This window comes from Perissodus microlepis, chromosome 7, assembly GCF_051167445.1.
Source record: "Perissodus microlepis isolate ML-2025 ecotype Zambia chromosome 7, ASM5116744v1, whole genome shotgun sequence".
NCBI lineage: Eukaryota > Metazoa > Chordata > Actinopteri > Cichliformes > Cichlidae > Perissodus > Perissodus microlepis.
The window spans coordinates 64,746,259-64,765,645 of record NC_140467.1 but is presented as its reverse complement, the minus strand read 5'-3'; the positions used below and the strand labels follow the sequence as shown (position 1 = coordinate 64,765,645).

The 19,387-nt window shown below is 44.9% G+C and overlaps 1 protein-coding gene and 2 long non-coding RNA genes across 7 annotated transcripts in view; 1 reads left to right on the top strand and 2 right to left on the bottom strand.

Moving 5' to 3' along the window:
* Window positions 1-3,271, bottom strand: part of ptprbl (protein tyrosine phosphatase receptor type B, like) — a 35,402-nt gene extending 32,131 nt beyond the window's left edge. For 2 of the 3 annotated variants that reach the window (XM_084936709.1, XM_084936710.1), the window contains exon 1: window positions 2,693-3,270. In XM_084936709.1, coding sequence (XP_084792835.1) covers window positions 2,693-2,744 — 52 coding nt within the window. In that variant the 5' untranslated portion in view covers window positions 2,745-3,270. Of the gene's footprint in view, window positions 1-2,692 lie in introns of all 3 variants that reach the window. The other variant, XM_084936711.1, reaches the window with a different exon arrangement.
* A 215-nt stretch (window positions 3,272-3,486) lies between these two features.
* LOC146384668 (uncharacterized) lies at window positions 3,487-18,677 on the top strand. 3 transcript variants are annotated; one of them, XR_014800905.1, is made up of 6 exons: window positions 3,487-4,142; window positions 4,231-4,854; window positions 7,683-7,848; window positions 8,759-8,900; window positions 9,108-9,177; window positions 17,405-18,677. It is a non-coding gene; the product is annotated as an uncharacterized LOC146384668 (long non-coding RNA). The 3 variants fall into 3 exon arrangements; XR_014800904.1 differs by having other exon boundaries at window positions 3,488-4,152; XR_014800906.1 differs by lacking the exons at window positions 3,487-4,142; window positions 4,231-4,854 and adding an exon at window positions 6,210-7,203.
* LOC146384667 (uncharacterized) lies at window positions 16,714-19,298 on the bottom strand. The gene is made up of 2 exons (XR_014800907.1): window positions 18,683-19,298; window positions 16,714-18,603 (listed from the first exon to the last, which is right to left on the bottom strand). It is a non-coding gene; the product is annotated as an uncharacterized LOC146384667 (long non-coding RNA).
* Between the last annotated feature and the right edge of the window lie 89 nt (window positions 19,299-19,387).

The following is a 19,387-nucleotide window of genomic DNA, read 5'->3' as shown; positions in this document are numbered from 1 at the left end:
CTGCTTTCTCATTGGACCGCAGCGGCTGAGCATGAACCACAGAGACAGCAGCTCTGACCTCTGACCTCATTTCCTTCTAAAATACCAACGTCTCTGTGGTTCTTTTGTGCTCTAATGAACGGAGGAAAACTAAGAGGCCGTCTTTGTACGTGTGACGGCTGTAAATGATTTCAGTTATTAGAGATTAAGTGGAGAACAAGAACACCGTCAACATCTGCAGTCGGAAGTTTGGCTGATCTCAGTGTTTTTCCAGGTTCATCGGGAACGTTTGGGACAGACACCTGCTCTACACCTGAGTGTGAGTCAGCACAGCAGAGAACTGGAAACGCCCCATCAATAATCGCCCTCCATCCAGGACCTGCACTTCTAAGTAACCAGGAAACGGGCAGAGAAAATCATCACACCCTGGACACACTCTTTGACCTGCTGCCTTCTGGCAGATGGTACAGAAGCCTGCAGACCAGGACCACCTGACACAGGATCAGTTTCTTTCCCCTCGCCATCTCCCTCCTAAACAGCTGAACTGTATATATAAACACGATTCTGATTCTGATAAGAATATGAATATCAGCACGCAGAAATTATGCCGACCTGAGCGTGTGGCAGGGGAGGAGAGCGTTGAGGCGCCATGATCACCCAGCACAGACAGCATGCGTGCTTGTTATTATAACCGAGATAAACAAACTCTGAACTGACGCCTGACGGCTCCATGCTGCTGTTATTGTAGGTGAAATGAACAGCAGCGGTCCCAGAGCTGGACCCCGGGGGACGAGGAGTTTATCTTTCGGGCAGCCAGAGCCGCCTGCTCCTGCCTGAAGAATAAATCCTCATTTGGACCTTTTGTTTTCTTGGTTTGACAGCTGTGAAGTGCTCTGCACAGAGCTGAGAGCTCGGAGTGTCGTTGGAGGCGTTACAGTAAAACCTGGAGTTTTTAAATCATCCGACTCAGTGTGACGTGCAACGCTTCGTCAGGCTGTTACAGCACGCTCACCAAGCTGACAAAGAACGTACAGATTTACTCTTCTTTTTTTCAGTTTTCAGAATCAAAACTTTCATTTTAGCACCCGAAAGTCAAAAAACACACTGTGGAAAAAAATGAAGTAGACATGAAGAGCTCGTCCAGAAGTTAGTAAACCACAGAAGGAAGAATCGCAGATTCTGGGCTCATCCAATTCTCACGACAAAGCAGCAGCAGGGAGGATGTTATGGTTCGATCTAAGGGTGGACGCATGGCGTTCAGACATGTTGGAGCTCCTGTTAGCAGAGATGGGAGCACACTGAGGAGGCCGAGATGGGAGCAGACTGAGGAGGCCGAGATGGGAGCACACTAAGGAGGCCGAGGTGGGAGCAGACTGAGGAGGCCGAGGTGGGAGCACACTGAGGAGGCCAAGATGGGAGCAGACTGAGGAGGCCGAGGTGGGAGCAGACTGAGGAGGCCAAGATGGGAGCACACTAAGGAGGCCGAGGTGGGAGCACACTGAGGAGGCCAAGATGGGAGCACACTGAGGAGGCCGAGATGGGAGCAGACTGAGGAGGCCGAGATGGGAGCACACTAAGGAGGCCGAGGTGGGAGCACACTGAGGAGGCCAAGATGGGAGCACACTGAGGAGGCCGAGATGGGAGCACACTAAGGAGGCCGAGGTGGGAGCAGACTGAGGAGGCCGAGGTGGGAGCAGACTGAGGAGGCCGAGGTGGGAGCACACTGAGGAGGCCGAGGTGGGAGCACACTGAGGAGGCCGAGGTGGGAGCACACTGAGGAGGCCGAGGAACCAGGCGGCGAGTGAGCCGTGGCAGGGTCTAGCCCCATGTCTGAGGTCAATCAGTAATTTTTCCCTTATTTCCAGATACTTGTATATTCAGCACCGTGCATGATTTGAGCTATGAGCGCACTTGTTACCAGATGCAGTGACCTGATTGGTCAGATCCAAGAAAATGCCGCAAATTCGTGCAGTGAAAATGCACATCGGTGTGAATGGCTGCATTAAGAAAAGGCAAGTAAAAATATTGACACAGATTATACACGCCTAGTGTGTAAAGGCTTAACCCTAAAGGGCTGTAAAGATCTCACTTCCTGTACCAACTATTTCCTTTCTACCATTTTCCTCCGCCGACGTGGCATGCGTCAGTTTGTGTTCCTGGAGATGAAGCCGAGCTTTGACTGCCGTAAAAGGCAGTGAAAGCTGCTCCGAACGCTTCAGCTATTCTGGCCTGAGAACCATAGCAGACAAAGCAGACGGTGATGTCACAGAGGCTACATCCATCTTTCACGTACAGTCTGTGATTCTGCCGTCACGTCTTTAAGAATCTGAACAGAACCAGACCCGAAAGACTCAAAGCCGCCGTGAAGGCACAAAGATGTCCACAACCTTCAGGTCTCACGTCAACGTTCTGCAATCGATTACTGAAATGTTATTGACGGCTGGGAGGTGATCAAAGGATCCACCTTCAACTTTATCTCATTTTTTCTTCCCAACTTCACTGCAGTGCGTGCTGGGAAATGTAGGAGCCAGAGTTTTTAATAAGCAGACAAACTGAGAAAGTTGTTTCTGATTAAAGAGTCTGAACACACTGGTGTGATCAGAGAGTCAGTCGTAGCTTCTCTACTTGTTCCTCAGTAAATCAGTAAAATTCACAATCAAACGTTCGTTTCCCGACACCGAAGCTTCAGCCCGACCCGATACTCTGTACTCACACGCACAGCTGGATCTCCAGAGCAGAAAGAAAAGTAGGAGCGGGACCTCCATGTTCCTCCTGCGTCCTCCGGCCTCGCTCGAGCTCGACTGAAGGGCTGGAGGAAGTGCGTCTCTGAGGGAGGAAAAAGTCAGCCAGCAGCGCTTCCTTCTATTCAATTGTTTGAGCGAAGGAGCTGCTGCTGTCGGAAATACCACAGGACATCCCAGATGTTCAGGGTGAAGCCGGAGGAGAGGCTCACACTTACAGAATAACACACCATCTTCAGGAAACAGCACCAGCTTTATTCAGGTGGTGCCAAGGCTCGCTTCACTGGCATCCAATCGCTGCTCAGGTTTAGGCTGTAGCCCCTCCCACAGACTCTCATCTCAGACATGACCTGTAAGAAGGTGCTGAGGTGGGAACGGTCACACCAAGCTGGCTGCGCAGGTGTCCTCACTGAGGTCAGCGGCCTCAGCTCAGGTCGTCCTTCCCCCTCTTACTGAGACATATCCCATCATCCTCGGAGGCCGCCGCCGTTCACGCTCCGTTCTTCAGTCTGATGGATTCGGCGATCACTGCGGTGTTTCGGCTGGTTTTGTTCCCAGTGTTCCCGTTTTTAGGAATATTTCTGCTCTTTGCTGTTGGACTGTGGAAACTGAGCATGCTCATTACATTCTGACCCTCTACTTCCTGCTCTTATCCTCAGACTCCCTTAGCCCCCCCCCCCCCACACACACACACTCCCTCACACACACACATCCTGTCCTGGATGGAGGGTAGACCTTATGAACAGCCTGCCTGCTGCTGTCACAGTGAGATGATGAGCCTCCTGCTTCACACAGTAATCTGATTACATTTTTACCACCCTATTCTGTAATCTGTGACAGAGGCAGTGTCACTTCCTGTTTTATTTTGACAGTCACATATCGTCTTCCTGAGACCCTGTCTGTACCTTAGCTTGATCAGCTAATCGCTTGGCAGCAGCTCGGTGCCTTTAGTCTTGGAGGCGTGATGAAGACGAGCTGCTGAAGTTCCCACTGAGCATCAGAATGAGGGCCACAACGTGTCTGAGTGTTGCTGCTGACCACATCCATCCATCCTCTGATTACATAAAGAAGAGTTAGGGTTTGCCTTTCTGAAGCGTGGTGCTGGCGTGAAATCTTTTGTGCTTCCTGCTGACGTCCGTGAGTCGATGAAAACAGGATCCAGTGCCTGCGTGACCACGTCTGAACCTGCAGGGCTGGCACAGTGCTAACTCATCCATCTGTCCTCACAGAGGTCAAAGGTCAGGGTCTGGGCCCGCAGCCAAGGTCCTCTCTGATTGGCTGAGGAAGTGTCTGATTGCAGAGGAAAACGGCGTTTCCTGAACAGAGACTTGCCCCACGGTGAAGGACGGAGAGGGCGAGATTTATGACAGCGAGCTGTGAAGGTGGAGAAACAGGAAGGACACGCTCGTCGAGGAGGTCCAGGTGAGACCAGGTGAGGCTCAGAGAGCTCTGTCATCCTACCATCGTCTGATATACAGTCTGTAATCTTCCTCTTCGGTTTCCTCTGCAGATCCCTGCAGGGCTGAATCAAATCTACCCGAGGACCTGAACAGGTTAACGGTCAGACCTGCAGTCAGAAGCACCACCCACCCTGACTTTGTGATCACAGGTGTAACTGAAACGTCTGCCAGCAGGGGGCGCTGCTCGCCTGATGAAACAGGAGAGGAAGCTGAGAGTGTCTGCGGCATCTTCAAGCAACTTAAAGAAGTCCAGACGCTTTTCTTTCCAAGCTCCTTAGACTACAATGACCTGGATGACTGAGAACCTTCCCAGACAAGCTGCTCAGGTGTGGGTCAGCTCCACCCAGCTCAGCTCCGCCCGGAGACTTCCTGCAGGAGATGAAGATGAGGAGGAGGAGCATGTGTTTCAGACATGAGAACCTGACCCACAAACACCTCCAACTAGCACCCAGCAGGGGGTATGGCTCACACTAAAGCCCCCTCCCTCCTTCTGTGAGTTGCACTAAGCAGCTCGGGGTTCCTCAGCAGCTCCTTGTCCTCCTCCTTCTCCTCAGTGGGAATGAAGCTCCTGCTCCACCTGACACTCACCTCCTGGAGGTGGCTGGGCTTGGAGCGCCTGTCCTCCCCCCTGCAGGTTTGAAGACTGGCAGCCGCCGGGCGTCACCTGGGTGGAGGTCGAATTATTTCATATTTATCTCATTTGATTTTATATTTATCTAATTTCATTTTATTTCATTTTTATTTCATTTAATTTCAAATCATTTGATATTTATCTCATTTTATTTTCTATTTAACTCACTGTATTTTTAATTATTTCAGATTTATATAATTCTATTTCATTTTATATTTTTCTAATTTTTTTCATTTTAGTTTATATTTATCTCATTGTATTTCAAATTATTTCATATTTATGGTAAATGGTAAATGGCCTGTATTTGTATAGCACTTTACTAGTCCCTAAGGACCCCAAAGCGCTTTACACTACACTCAGTCATCCACACATCCACACACTGGTGATGGCAGCTACATCGTAGCCACAGCTGCCCTGGGGCGCACTGACAGAGGCGAGGCTGCCGGACACTGGCGCCACCGGGCCCTCTGACCACCACCAGTAGGCAACGGGTGAAGTGTCTCATCCAAGGACACAACGACCGAGACTGTCCAAGCCGGGGCTCGAACCGGCAACCTTCCGATTACAAGACGAACTCCCAACTCTTGAGCCACGATCTTATTTGATATAAAAATATTTATTTATTCATTTTATTATTTAGTACACACTAGAATATTCTCCCATGTTGCTTGTCTGTGTTTTATTGTGTTATGGTGTGATGATATCTGTGCTTTTTTACCCTTTTGTGTTACACATTTCTCTGCTTTTCCTTTTGCTACCTACCCTGACATGTCTCCCCAATGCGATGTTTGTGTATTGTATGTACGGTTGGCAAGGTCTGTCTTCTCGGTTGTGGGCGACTGCAACTGACAAATAACGGCTATCTCATCATCATCTCATTTTAAAATCAATTTCATATTTATATTATATAATTTAGATATTATTTATCTAATTGTATTTCATTCAATTTCATATGAATCTCATTTTATTTCATTTCTTTTTATATTTATTGCATTTCATTTTTTTTCATGTTTATGTTTATTTCATTTGATTTCAATTCATTTCATATTTATCTCATCAAAGATTCTTTCCTGTCATCATGAATTAAACACTGCAGATTGAAGCAGGTCCTCAGAACTCAGAGCTAAATTATTAAAAGAAAGCATTTGTATAGCGCTCTATTCAGTCCCTAAGGACCCCAAAGCGCTTTACACTACACTCAGTCATCCACCCATTCACACACACATTCACACACTGGTGATGAAGCTACATTGTAGCCACAGCCACGCTGGGGCGCACTGACAGAGGCGAGGCTGCCGGACGCTGGCGCCACCGGGCCCTCTGACCACCACCAGAAGGCCAACATGGGGTTAGTATCTGCCCAAGGATATTTGGCATGCAGCCAGGACTCAGTAAATGATCGTTTCCATTTTAAGCATTTCCAAATGATCATTTTCCATACTGCCAGCATAAATATACACCGTATACTGCATCACTACAATATACATGTTTTACACACTCCTTTTGTTGTTGACATTTACAGGCTGTGTGCAAAAGGCCACACTCTTCAAATTCATGCCAACTAATATTTTTACGTCCAGTAGGTGTCCTACTAGAGCAAATGAAGCTTCAAGACGCTTTGCGCTGGGGGGAACCAACTGGATGAAAAGCTTCAGTGCTTCATGAAGCTTCATCTGCCCATCACTAGTTAGTACAGTTTACTGCTGAACAACTCATCTTGATATTTTCAAACACAGTCGATATTTTGATGTTAGCTTCCTCTCTTGGCTTCTCTCCCGAATACGCCTGCTCTACGCAAGAAGCGCAAGTTTCTCCGTAACTGCAGCTGTCAATCAAAGCTGTCATCATGACGTTTCACCCCAATTTTTAAGGATCTAGTTAATAATTATAATAGATTTATGAGAAAAGTGACCCCTTGAACCCAAATCAATGTGATAAGAACTACTTAAATTGGCAGATTGCATCCCTTGAAAAAAATTATCTGAGGAGAATTAATTTATTTTAGTCTGACCCCAGTCCCATCCGCTAACATGGAGGAGGCAGGGTTTATGACCTATACTGCAGACAGACACCAGGGGGCGATAGAGACGTTTTGGCTTCATTTCTGGGGTGCTGTCGCGTCGTCCATGTTTTCTACAGTCATTGGCTGGGACAGAAAGGTCGACCCTGACCCTCTGAGTGCAGTGACGAGCCTCTGTGGCTGATGAAGAGGAACTCGTTTAAACTGAATCAGAAGCAATACTCCAGATTACTGCTGATAACCTGGCTGAGCAAGCCTCCTTCCTCCTGCAGAGGACCCCAACCCTGCAAGCGGGCTGCAGCTGTCTGACGTGCTGTGACTGTCAAAGCTACATTTCAGTCACATCTGCTTCGTGTTGGGATTATTTCTGAGGTATTTACACCTAACTGTATGGACAGATGTCATTCACCACAGAACAACCAGTGTGTGTGTTACGCATGCTCTAATACTCCACCAGTTTTACCTTTGAGTCCATCATTCTGCTGGGATCAAAGTAATAATGGCCATCTACTGATTGCAAGGTTGGTGGTTTGATTCCTGGCTTCCCCTAGTCTGCATGCCACATATCTTTGGGCAAGATACTAACCCCAAATTGCTCTCTGATGCATCCAGTGGAGTGTGAATGTTATTTAGAAAGCACTATGAAAATGTGCTTGTGTGAATGGGTGAATGCACAAGTTGTGTAAAGCGCTTTGAGTGCTCAGAAGAGCAGAAAAGTGGTAAATGAGAACCAGTCCATTTACCACTGATTTATTTTTAGATTTTATTTTTAAATAAGAAAGCGCAGTAGACTTTGTGTTCCCTTCTTCAACCTTTCATGCAGCTCACAAATGTTTGCTTTTCCCTGCCAGCTGCCTGGATGCTAATTCCTGTCCCATCTGCAGTCACCTCCTTCAGAGGCCTGTGGTCGCTGCGTCACCTGTGGTTGGATGAAAACATCCTGACGGAGGTTCCCGTCAGTACTCTGAGCACTCTGACAGAGCTGCGGGCTCTCAGTCTCGCCCTCAACACCATCGGGTACGTCCCTGACCGAGCCTTTGCTTCCCTCCGCCAGCTGCTGATGCTGTACGTAACTCGTGTTCGTGACATCACAAAGTGCTTCCTGTTTCGGGTCCAAATTAAAACCTGGATCGGGACAAGCCTCCTCAAACCACATTTCCACAGAACATGGCACATTTCCGTGCCCTATACACCGCACAGTTACAGGAAGGCAGCTTTTATTAACAATCGAACAACAAAGCTGAGCATGAGCACGGAGCTCATGGTGCACCGGTGAAACAGTGAAACCACATCACGCCTCCCCGAGAATCACATTGTCAACACAACAGGAATGAATAATAGCAGCCCCACGGGCCTTTGCAACGCTGATCCTTACAGCAGCAGTAAATAAATATAAGCACAAAACACTAAAGGGATGATATTCTTTGTACTGTAACTACGACATCTCTCTAATTAACGATGGGGCACGCATCTTTTCACTGAAGCCAGAATGTGGGTCTGAACATAGGAACAAACCACCTGTTTCGTTTCGTGATCGCCAACATGTAGCATGAGCAAAATGCTAAAATAAACAATAAATAAAATGGTTGTTTGGTAGATGCCACATCGGAACATTCTCACATGTGACAAAGCGAGCCTCTCTGAGCTCACCTCCCTGATGGCTGTCTGGTCTCCGTCCTGGCTTTAGCTCTTACTAATTCACGATGTTCATGTTAGCATTCATGGTGTCGTTAGAGTCGGAGGGGATCAGGACCCAGGGGAGGATTTACCAGTTTACCTTTTATCTGTGTTAACCTCATATGTACCTGATATTTAGCTGGTGTTCATCTGATCTCTAATCAGCAACTAAAAAAAACAAACCTTAATCTTTTTTCACTTGGTTTTTAAACCTGATGTGTATCTAATATTTATCTTTTTTCTTATACAGATTATTAAACCTGCTGTGTATTTGGTCATTACTCGATTGCCATTTTCCCCTGGGGTGAAGCACTGTTCAACTTTGTGTTTGCTGCAGCAGCGCCTCCGGCTGGAAGCTAAAGAATTAACAGAAGCTCTGCTGTGACTTTAACGTGAGTTTTAATGTCTTTATGTCACGTAAATGTTTAAATGTTTAAAGTGAAACAGATGGATGTGAATTTAATGTGTGTTCAAGCCTCTGTGTTTGTTAACAGTATGTTGTGTCAAAACACTGCATCAAGCGCTAGCATTTCCAGCACCGGTAATCATTAATTCTGCGGTTTTAATCCCTACTTGCATTTTATTTGCCCCACAAACAGTTCTGTACAAAACGGCGGAGAACTCGGCAGCTCCGCACGAAGACAGACGTGACGAAAAGGCAAAAAAAAGGTACGAGGAAAAAAATCAAAGGAGTGAAAGTCAGACCCACACGAGCATACAGAGTGGAGTAAGGACGTTAGCGTGCTGCACAACCTTCATCATGCACATATTTATTATTATATGGTCCTAAGTGTGAGTGCGTACACTCACAACATGTTTAGTAACTTCAGATCCTGCAACAAGCCCAGGTGCAGTTTACTTTGGTGATTTGGACGATTCCATCTCACAGCTGCTGTTACAGGCCAACGCATCTGTTTGTCGTTTCAGGTTGTAGTGTTACACAACATTTTCAGATCTAATAGAAATAAAATAAGTGTTTGGTAAGTCATTCAATTTATTGTCTTTATTTATTACTGGCATTATTGTTTCATTCTGTTATAGAATCTTATAGAGTTGGATGTCTCGAGACCACTTTTACGTGGTCTCGGTCTTGTCTTGGTCTCGCTGTCTCAGTCTTGCTGTCTCAGATCAACATAGTGGTCGGGAGATTTGGAGTCAACAGTATCCATGACACACAACGTAACGTTCAATAATGTGTCATTTCAAAAGCGTCAGCTCTAAGAGCCGTGCTTACAGAGCCGTGCTTACAGAGCCGTGCTTACAGAGCGCTTTGTAGTGAATCAGAGTCGACTCCCACTGAGCGAGAGCCGCTCCTCACTTAATTTCCTTTGGCTGCTCAGCTCTCACACAGTGGCTCAGCTATGCTCCAATCCCGCCATATTGTGGCCAATCACATGCGAGGATATAGGATAATATCATTATGTGAAAAGCAGAGAGGGTGATGGACGCGACAGTCAAGTGGAGCGTGCGTCTGTCCTCTCAGTGAGTGAGACAGTGGACAGCTGTGCGAGAGCAAGAACACATAAATATGCCTGAGACCCGTAAACGAAGCAGCATCTGGCTGCAGTTTAAAGACGTTTTTGTCTCGGTCTTGGTCTTGACTCGGTCTGTCCTGGTCTCGATACCCTCTGGTCTTGGTATTGTCTTGGTCTTGGTTTAAGCGGCCTTGACTACAAGTCTAGAATCTTACAAGAAAGAGGCAAACTTGTATTCCATTGTGCTTTATTAGCTGCTTCGGTGAAAAACAAATCAACAATCCAAAAAAAATTTTTTCAAAACAACATACTGGAAAACAGTTATTCATCACTTGATTGCTTCAATACAACACTTGAGCACATATATGTGGGACTTTTCATGGCTGTTTTGATATCGCTCTCTCTCTCTTAACCAGTGTTGGGTAAGTTACTTTCAATTATTAACTTAGTTACATTACTAGTTACTTCTATCAAAAGTAACTCAGTTACTTCAAGTTACTCGTTACTTTCAAAGTAACTAGTTACTAGGGAAAGTAACTTTGGTTTTACTCAGAATTCTCTTGTTAATGTGTTGCTTCCCTAACTGGATACCAGCCAGACTGCCGGTCGTCTAGCTTGCTTACATGTTAGCACTATCCTGCCACAGTGCACTGTGCCACCTACCAACAGAAAGGAAAAGATAATGTGCATATTTCCATGAGAGAAATCCCACGCCTGGACCGTCGCTGACCGCCGCCATGATTCTAGCCTACGTCACAGCGTCATGTGCGCTTTTTCCATCCAACACAAAAACTGCAGTTGTGATGCTTTCGATTGTACTCAGAACTTGGAAATTCTGCCTTCTGAATAGGAAGATGTAGGAAACACCAGACTGCAGATGAGCTGCTTACAGGGCTGGACTGGGACAAAAAATCGTCCCGGGCATTTTGACTAGAGACCGGCCCGCCATTATAGCAAATATCATAAAGCCTTTGAATGAAAACAAACAATACTGTGACAGTGATGTACACTGTTCTGATGGTATATATGCATCAATCTATCAATCGTTTGTTATAAGATTCAGATAATTATTTAATAACAGTGAGACATTTTAAATGAGGATAAGAAAGAAAAGTATGTCTTTGTGCCCCCCTCTCCCTGTTAATGGCCTACCTGCCCCCCTGGCAACACTTTGCTAGACCCGCCCCTGCACAGTTACCAGCTGTCAGCTACTTAGAAAAGGATCCTGGTGTTATTTGTCTCTCAGAAACAGTTCATAACTTCAACTCATTCCTGTCACCTAAAAGGTAAACCTGTTTCTCCATCACCTGTTCAGCTCTGATGGTTCAGTAAGGACATCTCCTGGTTTCATCTTCATGTTTCCCTCTCACCACATATCCAAACCCACATCATGACCAGCAGCTTTACAGCTGTGGCTCCAGCAAACATCAGCTGATACTAGAAATTAATATTAAATACATTCTAACAACAGCTGATCAAGCTTAAACGTGCTGCTGTTGTTTAGCGCGACATCCACTGGTTTCCTCTTTCTGGCGCAAAGTGGACGATAAACAAACGAGAGACGATCAGCTGATCATTGATCAGTTTCATAATTGAAGTAGAAACAGGAGAGGGAGGGGAGAGAATGAGAGGAGAAGAGGCAGCTGTGCAGCAAAGACACAGAATAACTCCAGCTTTGTGTCTTTTTCATTGTAGCTGAATTACGGGACAAACTGTTCCTTCTCACCTCAACACGAAACGTGTAATATTTTCTCTGAATATGAGATGATTACGTTTTTTAGGGGACGGTTGGAAACTCTACTAACTAACCTTATGAATAAAATAAAGTTCACTATCAGTAACATCATAGCACCCACCCAGCTGTATAGAAACTCCGTCATGCTAGCTAGCACCCAGTACGAAAAAGTCAGCACAACGAAAATAAACTCCACCTAAACTTGGTTCATATCTGACCCTGATAGACTGCAGGTCATAACTTCTTACCTGAAGTTCAGTTCACCGGCGGCCGCCTCCGGTCTCTGCTCCTGCCTCCCCTTTCCTTCATCCACCTGCTGGCCTCCACCACTTGCTAATGTTACTGAATCTGTGGAAGCTCCGCGATAGCCACCACACGAAGTAACGAATAACGAGCCGATCTGAATCCCAGATTTTGGCATAATAACTAGTTACAGTGCTCGTTACCACAATAATAACGTAGTTACTGTAATGCGTTACTGTAATGCGGTACTAATAACGCGTTAGTCCCTACACTGCTCTTAACCAATCAAATCTCGCTGTGGTAGCAGCTTTACACTCGGTCTGACCCAGGCTGATAGAGGGGCCCAGTCTGGATCACATCCCAGCATTTTGTAGGCCGGTTTTCCTACAAAACACAACAAACATTAGCCCGCAAAGCCACCGCGAACAAAGCAGCATAGCGCAACGAATTCAATTCAAATCAATATAAGACTTATTTGTAACCTACATCAACAATTATGTTGTGATAAATGACGTATTAACTACAACAGCAGACTGAGCTTTGTGGGAATGCTTGGAGCAGACTAACCTGTGAGCTGGAGAGTTCTGGGACGTTATATTTGCTCTTTGAATGGCTGCAATCCAGGCCATCCGTGGCTCTTTGTTACTTCGGAAACATGGCTGAACAATTTCTCTTCCACGACAGAATCCGATAACAACCGATCTCTTTACCCGTCGGCTTCCCGTGGCTGTCATGCCACCGGCTATTGCAGTTAATACAACAGCTTCTTGACATTTTTGTGTTTCTTTTTGTCACTGTGTGACTTTTTTTTGTGAAAGCCTGCGTGCACTAGTACCTCTTGCCACTCATACCTACAATCCTTTGTGGTTTTGACGTCACATTTTCGAGCTCTATTTGTTTCGCTCTGCAGGTAACCCCCAGCTCGTTTCATCAAAGGCTCAGAAATCCCTGATGAAACGAGTTTCCTGCAAAGCTTCAAATCTGAACAGTTCCTTATCAGCAGAATTAATAACAGAAGTGGAGTCACTGTGGAGGGTAACTGGAAATTTGAATTGTTTCCTTGTCTTGGAAAAAAGCATCAAACAGATTAAAAATCCCCAACATGGTGCCAGCGTGCACGGCAAGCCGTCTCTTTGGGTTGTGTCTGCTGGTTGTTGCCTATCTTTTTCTATGTTGCCCTGATGGCTCGGCTTTACTCGGCTATGATCGCCAAACTCTTCTGAACCTTCGGCCACTAAAACCCCGAATGCTTGATTTGGAAAGCAAGCCAGAAAATCTTACCTACCTGACTGCCTACATTGCTTTCATTTACCCTTCTTCGCAGGAAGCGCTCTAGAAGACGGGGAAAACGAGGTGGCACCCTGGTACGCTTCAAGGCTTTCCTGAAATCACATGGAGTAAAGAAACCTTGTACTCTTACAGATGTGCTACTATCTTTTCGTCCTCTCTGGGACCAGTCCAGTTACAGATTCAGCTGCCATTGCTGGATCCGGTCTGTTGGACCTCCTGCTCCCTCGGTCCTGCCGGCGAAGCCTTCACCTGTCTGGCGATGGGTGCAGTCCTACAGAGGTGGCGTGAATCTCAGTAACCTTCGTCCGCTGGGACGTGCTCCTGTTAGCAACACTTTAATCACGCTTCGGATGGGCCTGCTAAACACCAGGTCACCGTCAAACAAGACTTTCATCCTAAACGACTTTTTTATCTCGTTGGGACTGGATTTTATATTCCTGATGGAAAATTTGACCCGGTGAGTTTTCTTCTTTCTCTGAACTCCTTCCCCCCGATCGTTCATTTTTCAGAGGTGGAGGGCCAGCTTCAGTATTTAAAAACGATTTTTGCTGTTGGCTACTGCCACCTGTTTCATATGCCAGCTTTGAGGTGCAGCTTTTGGAACTGAACTGCGCTCCATCAGCTGTCTGCGCGGTGGTTAATCGTCCACTGAAATGCGTTAAGGATTTTAATCTCGATTTTGCTGACTTACTGGGGAATCTTATGTTAGGATATGACTGTGTTTTAATTGCTGGTGATTTTAACATCCATGTATGCTGTGAGACTGGACCACTAGTAAAAGACTTCCTTGCCCTTATTGACACTTTTAATCTCACTCAGTCGGTGAGTGATCCAACTCAAGAAAAAGGTCATACACTCGATCTGGTGCTTTCATATGGTCTGGATGTGGACTGTGGGATATCGGATCATTTCCCAGTTATGTTTAATGTCACAGTGCGTAACGTGGACAGCGAGCGACCTGTGCGTCAGATGTGCACGATAAATTCAGTGACTGCTGCCTACTTTTCCTCCGCTTTTATTAACTTGGTCCTCTATGATGCCAACCCCGGTGCGAAACTATCAGCTAATGAGCTAGCTAACCTTTTTAACTCAACATGCTCCAGCATCCTTGACTCTGTTGCTCCACTAAGGACTAAACCCACCGAATCTTCACGCCAACCTTGGCTGAATGAAACCAGCCGCGCTCTCGAATGTTGGTGTGTGGAGAGAAAATGGAAAAAAGACAAGCTCCAGGTGTCTTTGGGCGTCCTGCGTGACTGCTTAGCGAAATAGCAGAAAACTGTAAAATCTGCTTTCCCATCCGGTGTAATTTCTAAGCCTCGAGTTGTTTTCAATATTTTTAATTCTGTGATTAACCTGTGTGCCACTGTTCCTATGGAGGCTTCCTTTGCACTTTGTGAAAACTTTATGAATCACTTCATTGAAAAAATCCCAACCTTACGAACTCTGCATCCACAGGCGGTGTTAGACCCAGATCCACCTTGTAAATGCTCGGCTGTTTTTCAGCAGTTTGAGGCTTTGACCTTTTCTGCCTTGAAGGAAGTAATTGATCACTTAAGACCGTCTAATTCCCCACAAGATATTCTTCCTTCTCGCCTCCTTAAAGAAGCTTTTCATGTCATTGGGCCTAGTATTGTATTTTTATTAGATACCTCATTGTCATCAGGTTGTGTACCAGCTGTTTTCAAACGTGCTGTTGTGCAACCCATTAGAAAAATCTGGATCCAAATGTTCTTTCTAACTTCAGGCCAATTTCTAAACTGTGTTTTATGTCCAGATCTTTGGAAAAAGTTGTTTTCAAGCAACTACAGACCTTTTCAGACACTCATGGCATGTGTGAAGTGCTTTTAGATTTGACTGCCGCCTTTGACACAGTTGATCACAACATTCTTTTATCGAGACTTCAACACGTTGTTGGTCTAAAGCAGCGGTCCCCAACCTTTTTTGCGCCACGGACCGGTTTATGCCCGACAATATTTTCACGGACCGGCCTTTAAGGTGTCGCGGATAAATACAACAAAATAAAACTAGTACCGGTACCGAACAAAAGAAGATTTATTCATAACACACGTGAAAAGACCCAGGAAAACCGAGTTAACGATCAAAACGATAAGAAAATAACGCTGAAAACCGATAAAAACCCTGAAAACCATACATTTCACACCTGAGCCTCAACTCTCGCGGCCCGGTACCAAATAACTCACGGACCGGTACCGGGCCGAGGCCCGGGGGTTGGGGACCGCTGGTCTAAAAGGCACGGTTTTATCATGGTTTAAATCATATTCATCAGAGAGGCCTTTTTCTTTTAAATTGGGCAATACTCCTCTTCCTCTGCCCCGATGTGTTGTGGTGTGCCACAGGGGTCTGTTTTGGGTCCAACCTTTGGGATCTATTTTTAGGAGATACAACATCCCCTTTCATTGTTTTGCTGATGACATCCAAATTTACTTCCCCTTGAAACTGGACGTCTCTGTCCCACTGCAGCCTTTGCTTAACTGTTTACATGATGTTAAAGACTGGTTAACACAGAATTTTCTTACACTAAATGAAAATAAGACTGAAGTTATGGTTTTTGGAACTCATGCCCCTTTGAACAAGTTAGCTGATACCCTCGGTCCTCTTGCTTCTCATCTTTCTCACGCTGTAAGGAATCTCAGAGTGTTTTTAGATGTCTCCTTTAAATTAGAGAAGCAAGTGTCCACAGTTGTGAAAACAAGTTTTTATCACTTACGTGAAATTGCCAAAGCGAAGCCTCATCTTCCTCCAAGAGACCTAGACACACTTATTCAAGCCTTCATCACCTCTAGACTGGACTACTGCAGTTCTCTCTATTTGGGCCTCCAACACTCATCTCTCCATCGCTTGCAGTTAGTCCAAAATGCTGCTGCACGTCTTTTAACAGGTGTTAGACTGTATGAACATCACTCCAGTTTTAGCAAACTTACACTGGCTCCCTGTAAAATATCGTATTGATTTTAAGATTATTTTACCTACTTTTAAAGTTAAATAATATGGCGCCCTGTTATTTAAACGAACTCCTCAACATGTACGACCCCAAAGAGCACTGAGATGCTCTTAGCACAACCGAGGTCTCGACTGAAGCACAGAGGAGATGGGCCTTCGCAGTAGCAGCACCCAGACTCTGGAATAATCTGCCAGACGAGATTCGTACTTCAGAGTCTATTCAGTCTTTTAAATCGCGTCTTAAAACTCTTTTTGACTTTGGCTTTTAATTCGAGTTCAGTATGAGTACCATCAGGCCTGTTTTATGTTTTTATTGTTAATTTACTGTCTTCTTATTTACCTGTATTTGTTTCTCTATTTTTTTCTCTTGTTTTTAACCGATTGTGAAGCACTTTGGTCGACTCTGCTGTTTTTAAATGTACTATACAAATAAATTTTGAATTTAATTGAATTGAAAATCAAGACAACTCAAAAGATAAAAAGCAAACAGTTCAGAGCTGATTTTTTTTGTATTTTTATTGACATTTTATTTTATACAATGCAAACAGACATTTAAACTCCACACATCCACACACCCACACTTCAAACCTGCATGAATCCTGATCCAGTGTAGAAATGAACACAGCTCTCATAGTGACACTAAAAACGAACAAAACAAAAATAGTCATAGAGACAAGATTCCTCTTGCCCCTTTTTTCCCATGAATAACCTCCGCCCCCACTCCCTATGATATTCATGTGTGGCTTCCAGATATTCATAAAGTCTTGTTGTTTGCTCTCGTCAATGTACGTTAGCGTTTCCAGGCTTAGAAAATCTGCACTCCTTCATCCAGAGTCCCATGGAGTCCCAGCCATGCTCCTCCAACATAGTGCAGTGGCTCTTCTGGCTTGAAGTATCCCATAGTCCAGTAATTTGTTGTAATTTACTTCAGCATTTCTGGTTCATTCATCCGACACTTCATTCAACTTTAAAATAATCAACCACCCATCCACCCATCAATCCTCCATCCTGCTGTATCAACCATCCACTCATCATCTATCAGCCATCGTTCATCCATCATCATTTAACCAACATGTAATGCATGCACCACCAGTAATGTTGAGGCCGTAACATTTACACAGATCAGCAGTAACAGCTCATCTTATCGTTGGATGTTTTGTGGTTTTCACAGCCTGAGTTTTGTCTCCAGGTTCAGTGTGGATGTTTCGTCCCTCCACAGAGATCTGAGCTTCAGCAGAAAGGTTTGCTGCAGCCATCAGACATCTACACGCAAAGCACACTCACTCATGCTTATCTATTATTTAAGCTGCTTTTAACTGCTGAAATTCACCCCACTTTAATTATGTAACTGTTTTATACCGACTACTGATCTCATATCTACCTGGTATTTAGCTATTTTGACCCACGTCTTTAAATCTCATATTTATCTAGTATTTCGTTGTCTTTAACCCTACTATGAGCTGGCATTTTTTTGTGGGATCTCGATAATATAAATCTGATTTTAAACCTGGTGTTTACTGATGCCGCTTGAACCTCCTCACCTTCATACGCTCTGAACATCTTGTTGGAGAGTCTGTCTCTGACCTGGCATCAGAGCAGCTCAGTCAGCAAAATCAAATCTGTACACACACATGAATGTTTGTTCCTCTGAAAACCAAGTGATGTTAAAGCCAAAGCTCCCACTGGACCTCACGTTATTAACATTTATTTATTTAAAACAACACTTCTGGCTCTGATTTACAAATTGCCCTGTGTTTTCCTGCAGAACAACAACATCCCAGTGCTCCCAGAAAACGCCTTCAGTGGAAACCCGTCAGATCAATTTTCACCTGTCATACTAAAGTCTTTCCGGCTGGCAGTGAAGCTTTCAGTTGTTTAATTTTTCATCCTGACAGAAACATCCTGGTCACAACGTGGATCACTCGTCTGTCCGTCTGCTCTCTGACCCCCTGAGTTCGTACGTTACCCTCGTGTCACATCAGCATCACTGCTCTGAACTCGTGAACAAGTTCGTCATAAACTGTGCTGCTTGTCCTGCCAGATCTCTGAGGGGAAGCATTTTCTCACGCTTCACCAAGAGCAGAAAGGAAACACCGTGAATGTTTTTTAACACCCACTGAAGCTCTGAAAATCTGAAACTTTACCAAACTTTCTCAGAACTTTGTCAGAACAAAGAAGGAAGAGCATAGTCTCTCTGGAAGGTTCGAAAGGATCTGAAAACCTGCAGCTGCAAGGTCCACATCCACACCAGCACACTGACAGGTGTCACAGACAGGTGACACAGAGCGATTACAGGTGTGACTTATGTCCGTTTCAGGAAACTGTGGGGTCATCGAGCAGCTGTGAGAACCACTCTGAGTCACCATCCACCGTTCGCTGCTTCACCTTCTGCTTAAAATGGAAAACTGAAATTTGAATTCACAGAATAAATAATCAATAATAAATGATTAATAGAAACCGAGGCCACCTGTGTGATTTAAAGTAATGTGACTCCAATGATCTTCCTGACTTGTGTCCACCTGCAGCTCCACACAGAACTTCCCACGAGGACTTCATGCTCCACTCCACTGTGTCCTTCATCTTCTTGATCTCCGTCCTCCTCAACCTGCTGCTCCTGCTCGCCTTCCTGCCCCTCTGCTCAGTTCCTACACCTTCCTCCTGCTCCTCACTGTGTCTCATCGCCACCCTCTTCTGGCTTCACCTCCGCATTCACCGCATTAATAAATATAAGCTCTCCTTTCAAAACACACTGCTCTCACTTTATTATATATACTGGTGGTAGATCTGGCCTTCTTGCTGTGGCCACTTTCACAGAAACACACAGAGAGACTGATTCTGATTGAGGGAACAGAGAATAACCATCAGTGATGTCACACCTGAGCGGACAGGAAGCACTGCAGCCTGCTACCAGTTAAAACAATAAATGAAAAAGAAAAAAAAAAGAAACAAAACGAAACCTATAAACAAAATAAACATGACATTAAATAAGAACAAATGAAAACAAACAAATAAAAAACAAGAAACTAAAAAATAAAAACAATAAAAAAACAAAATAAATTAAATAAATTAAAATTAAATTAAAACAAAACATACTCAAACAAAAACTATCAACAAAATAAAAACAATAAATAATGTAAGAACAACATGCGGAGTCCCCGCCTCCCGGGAGGAA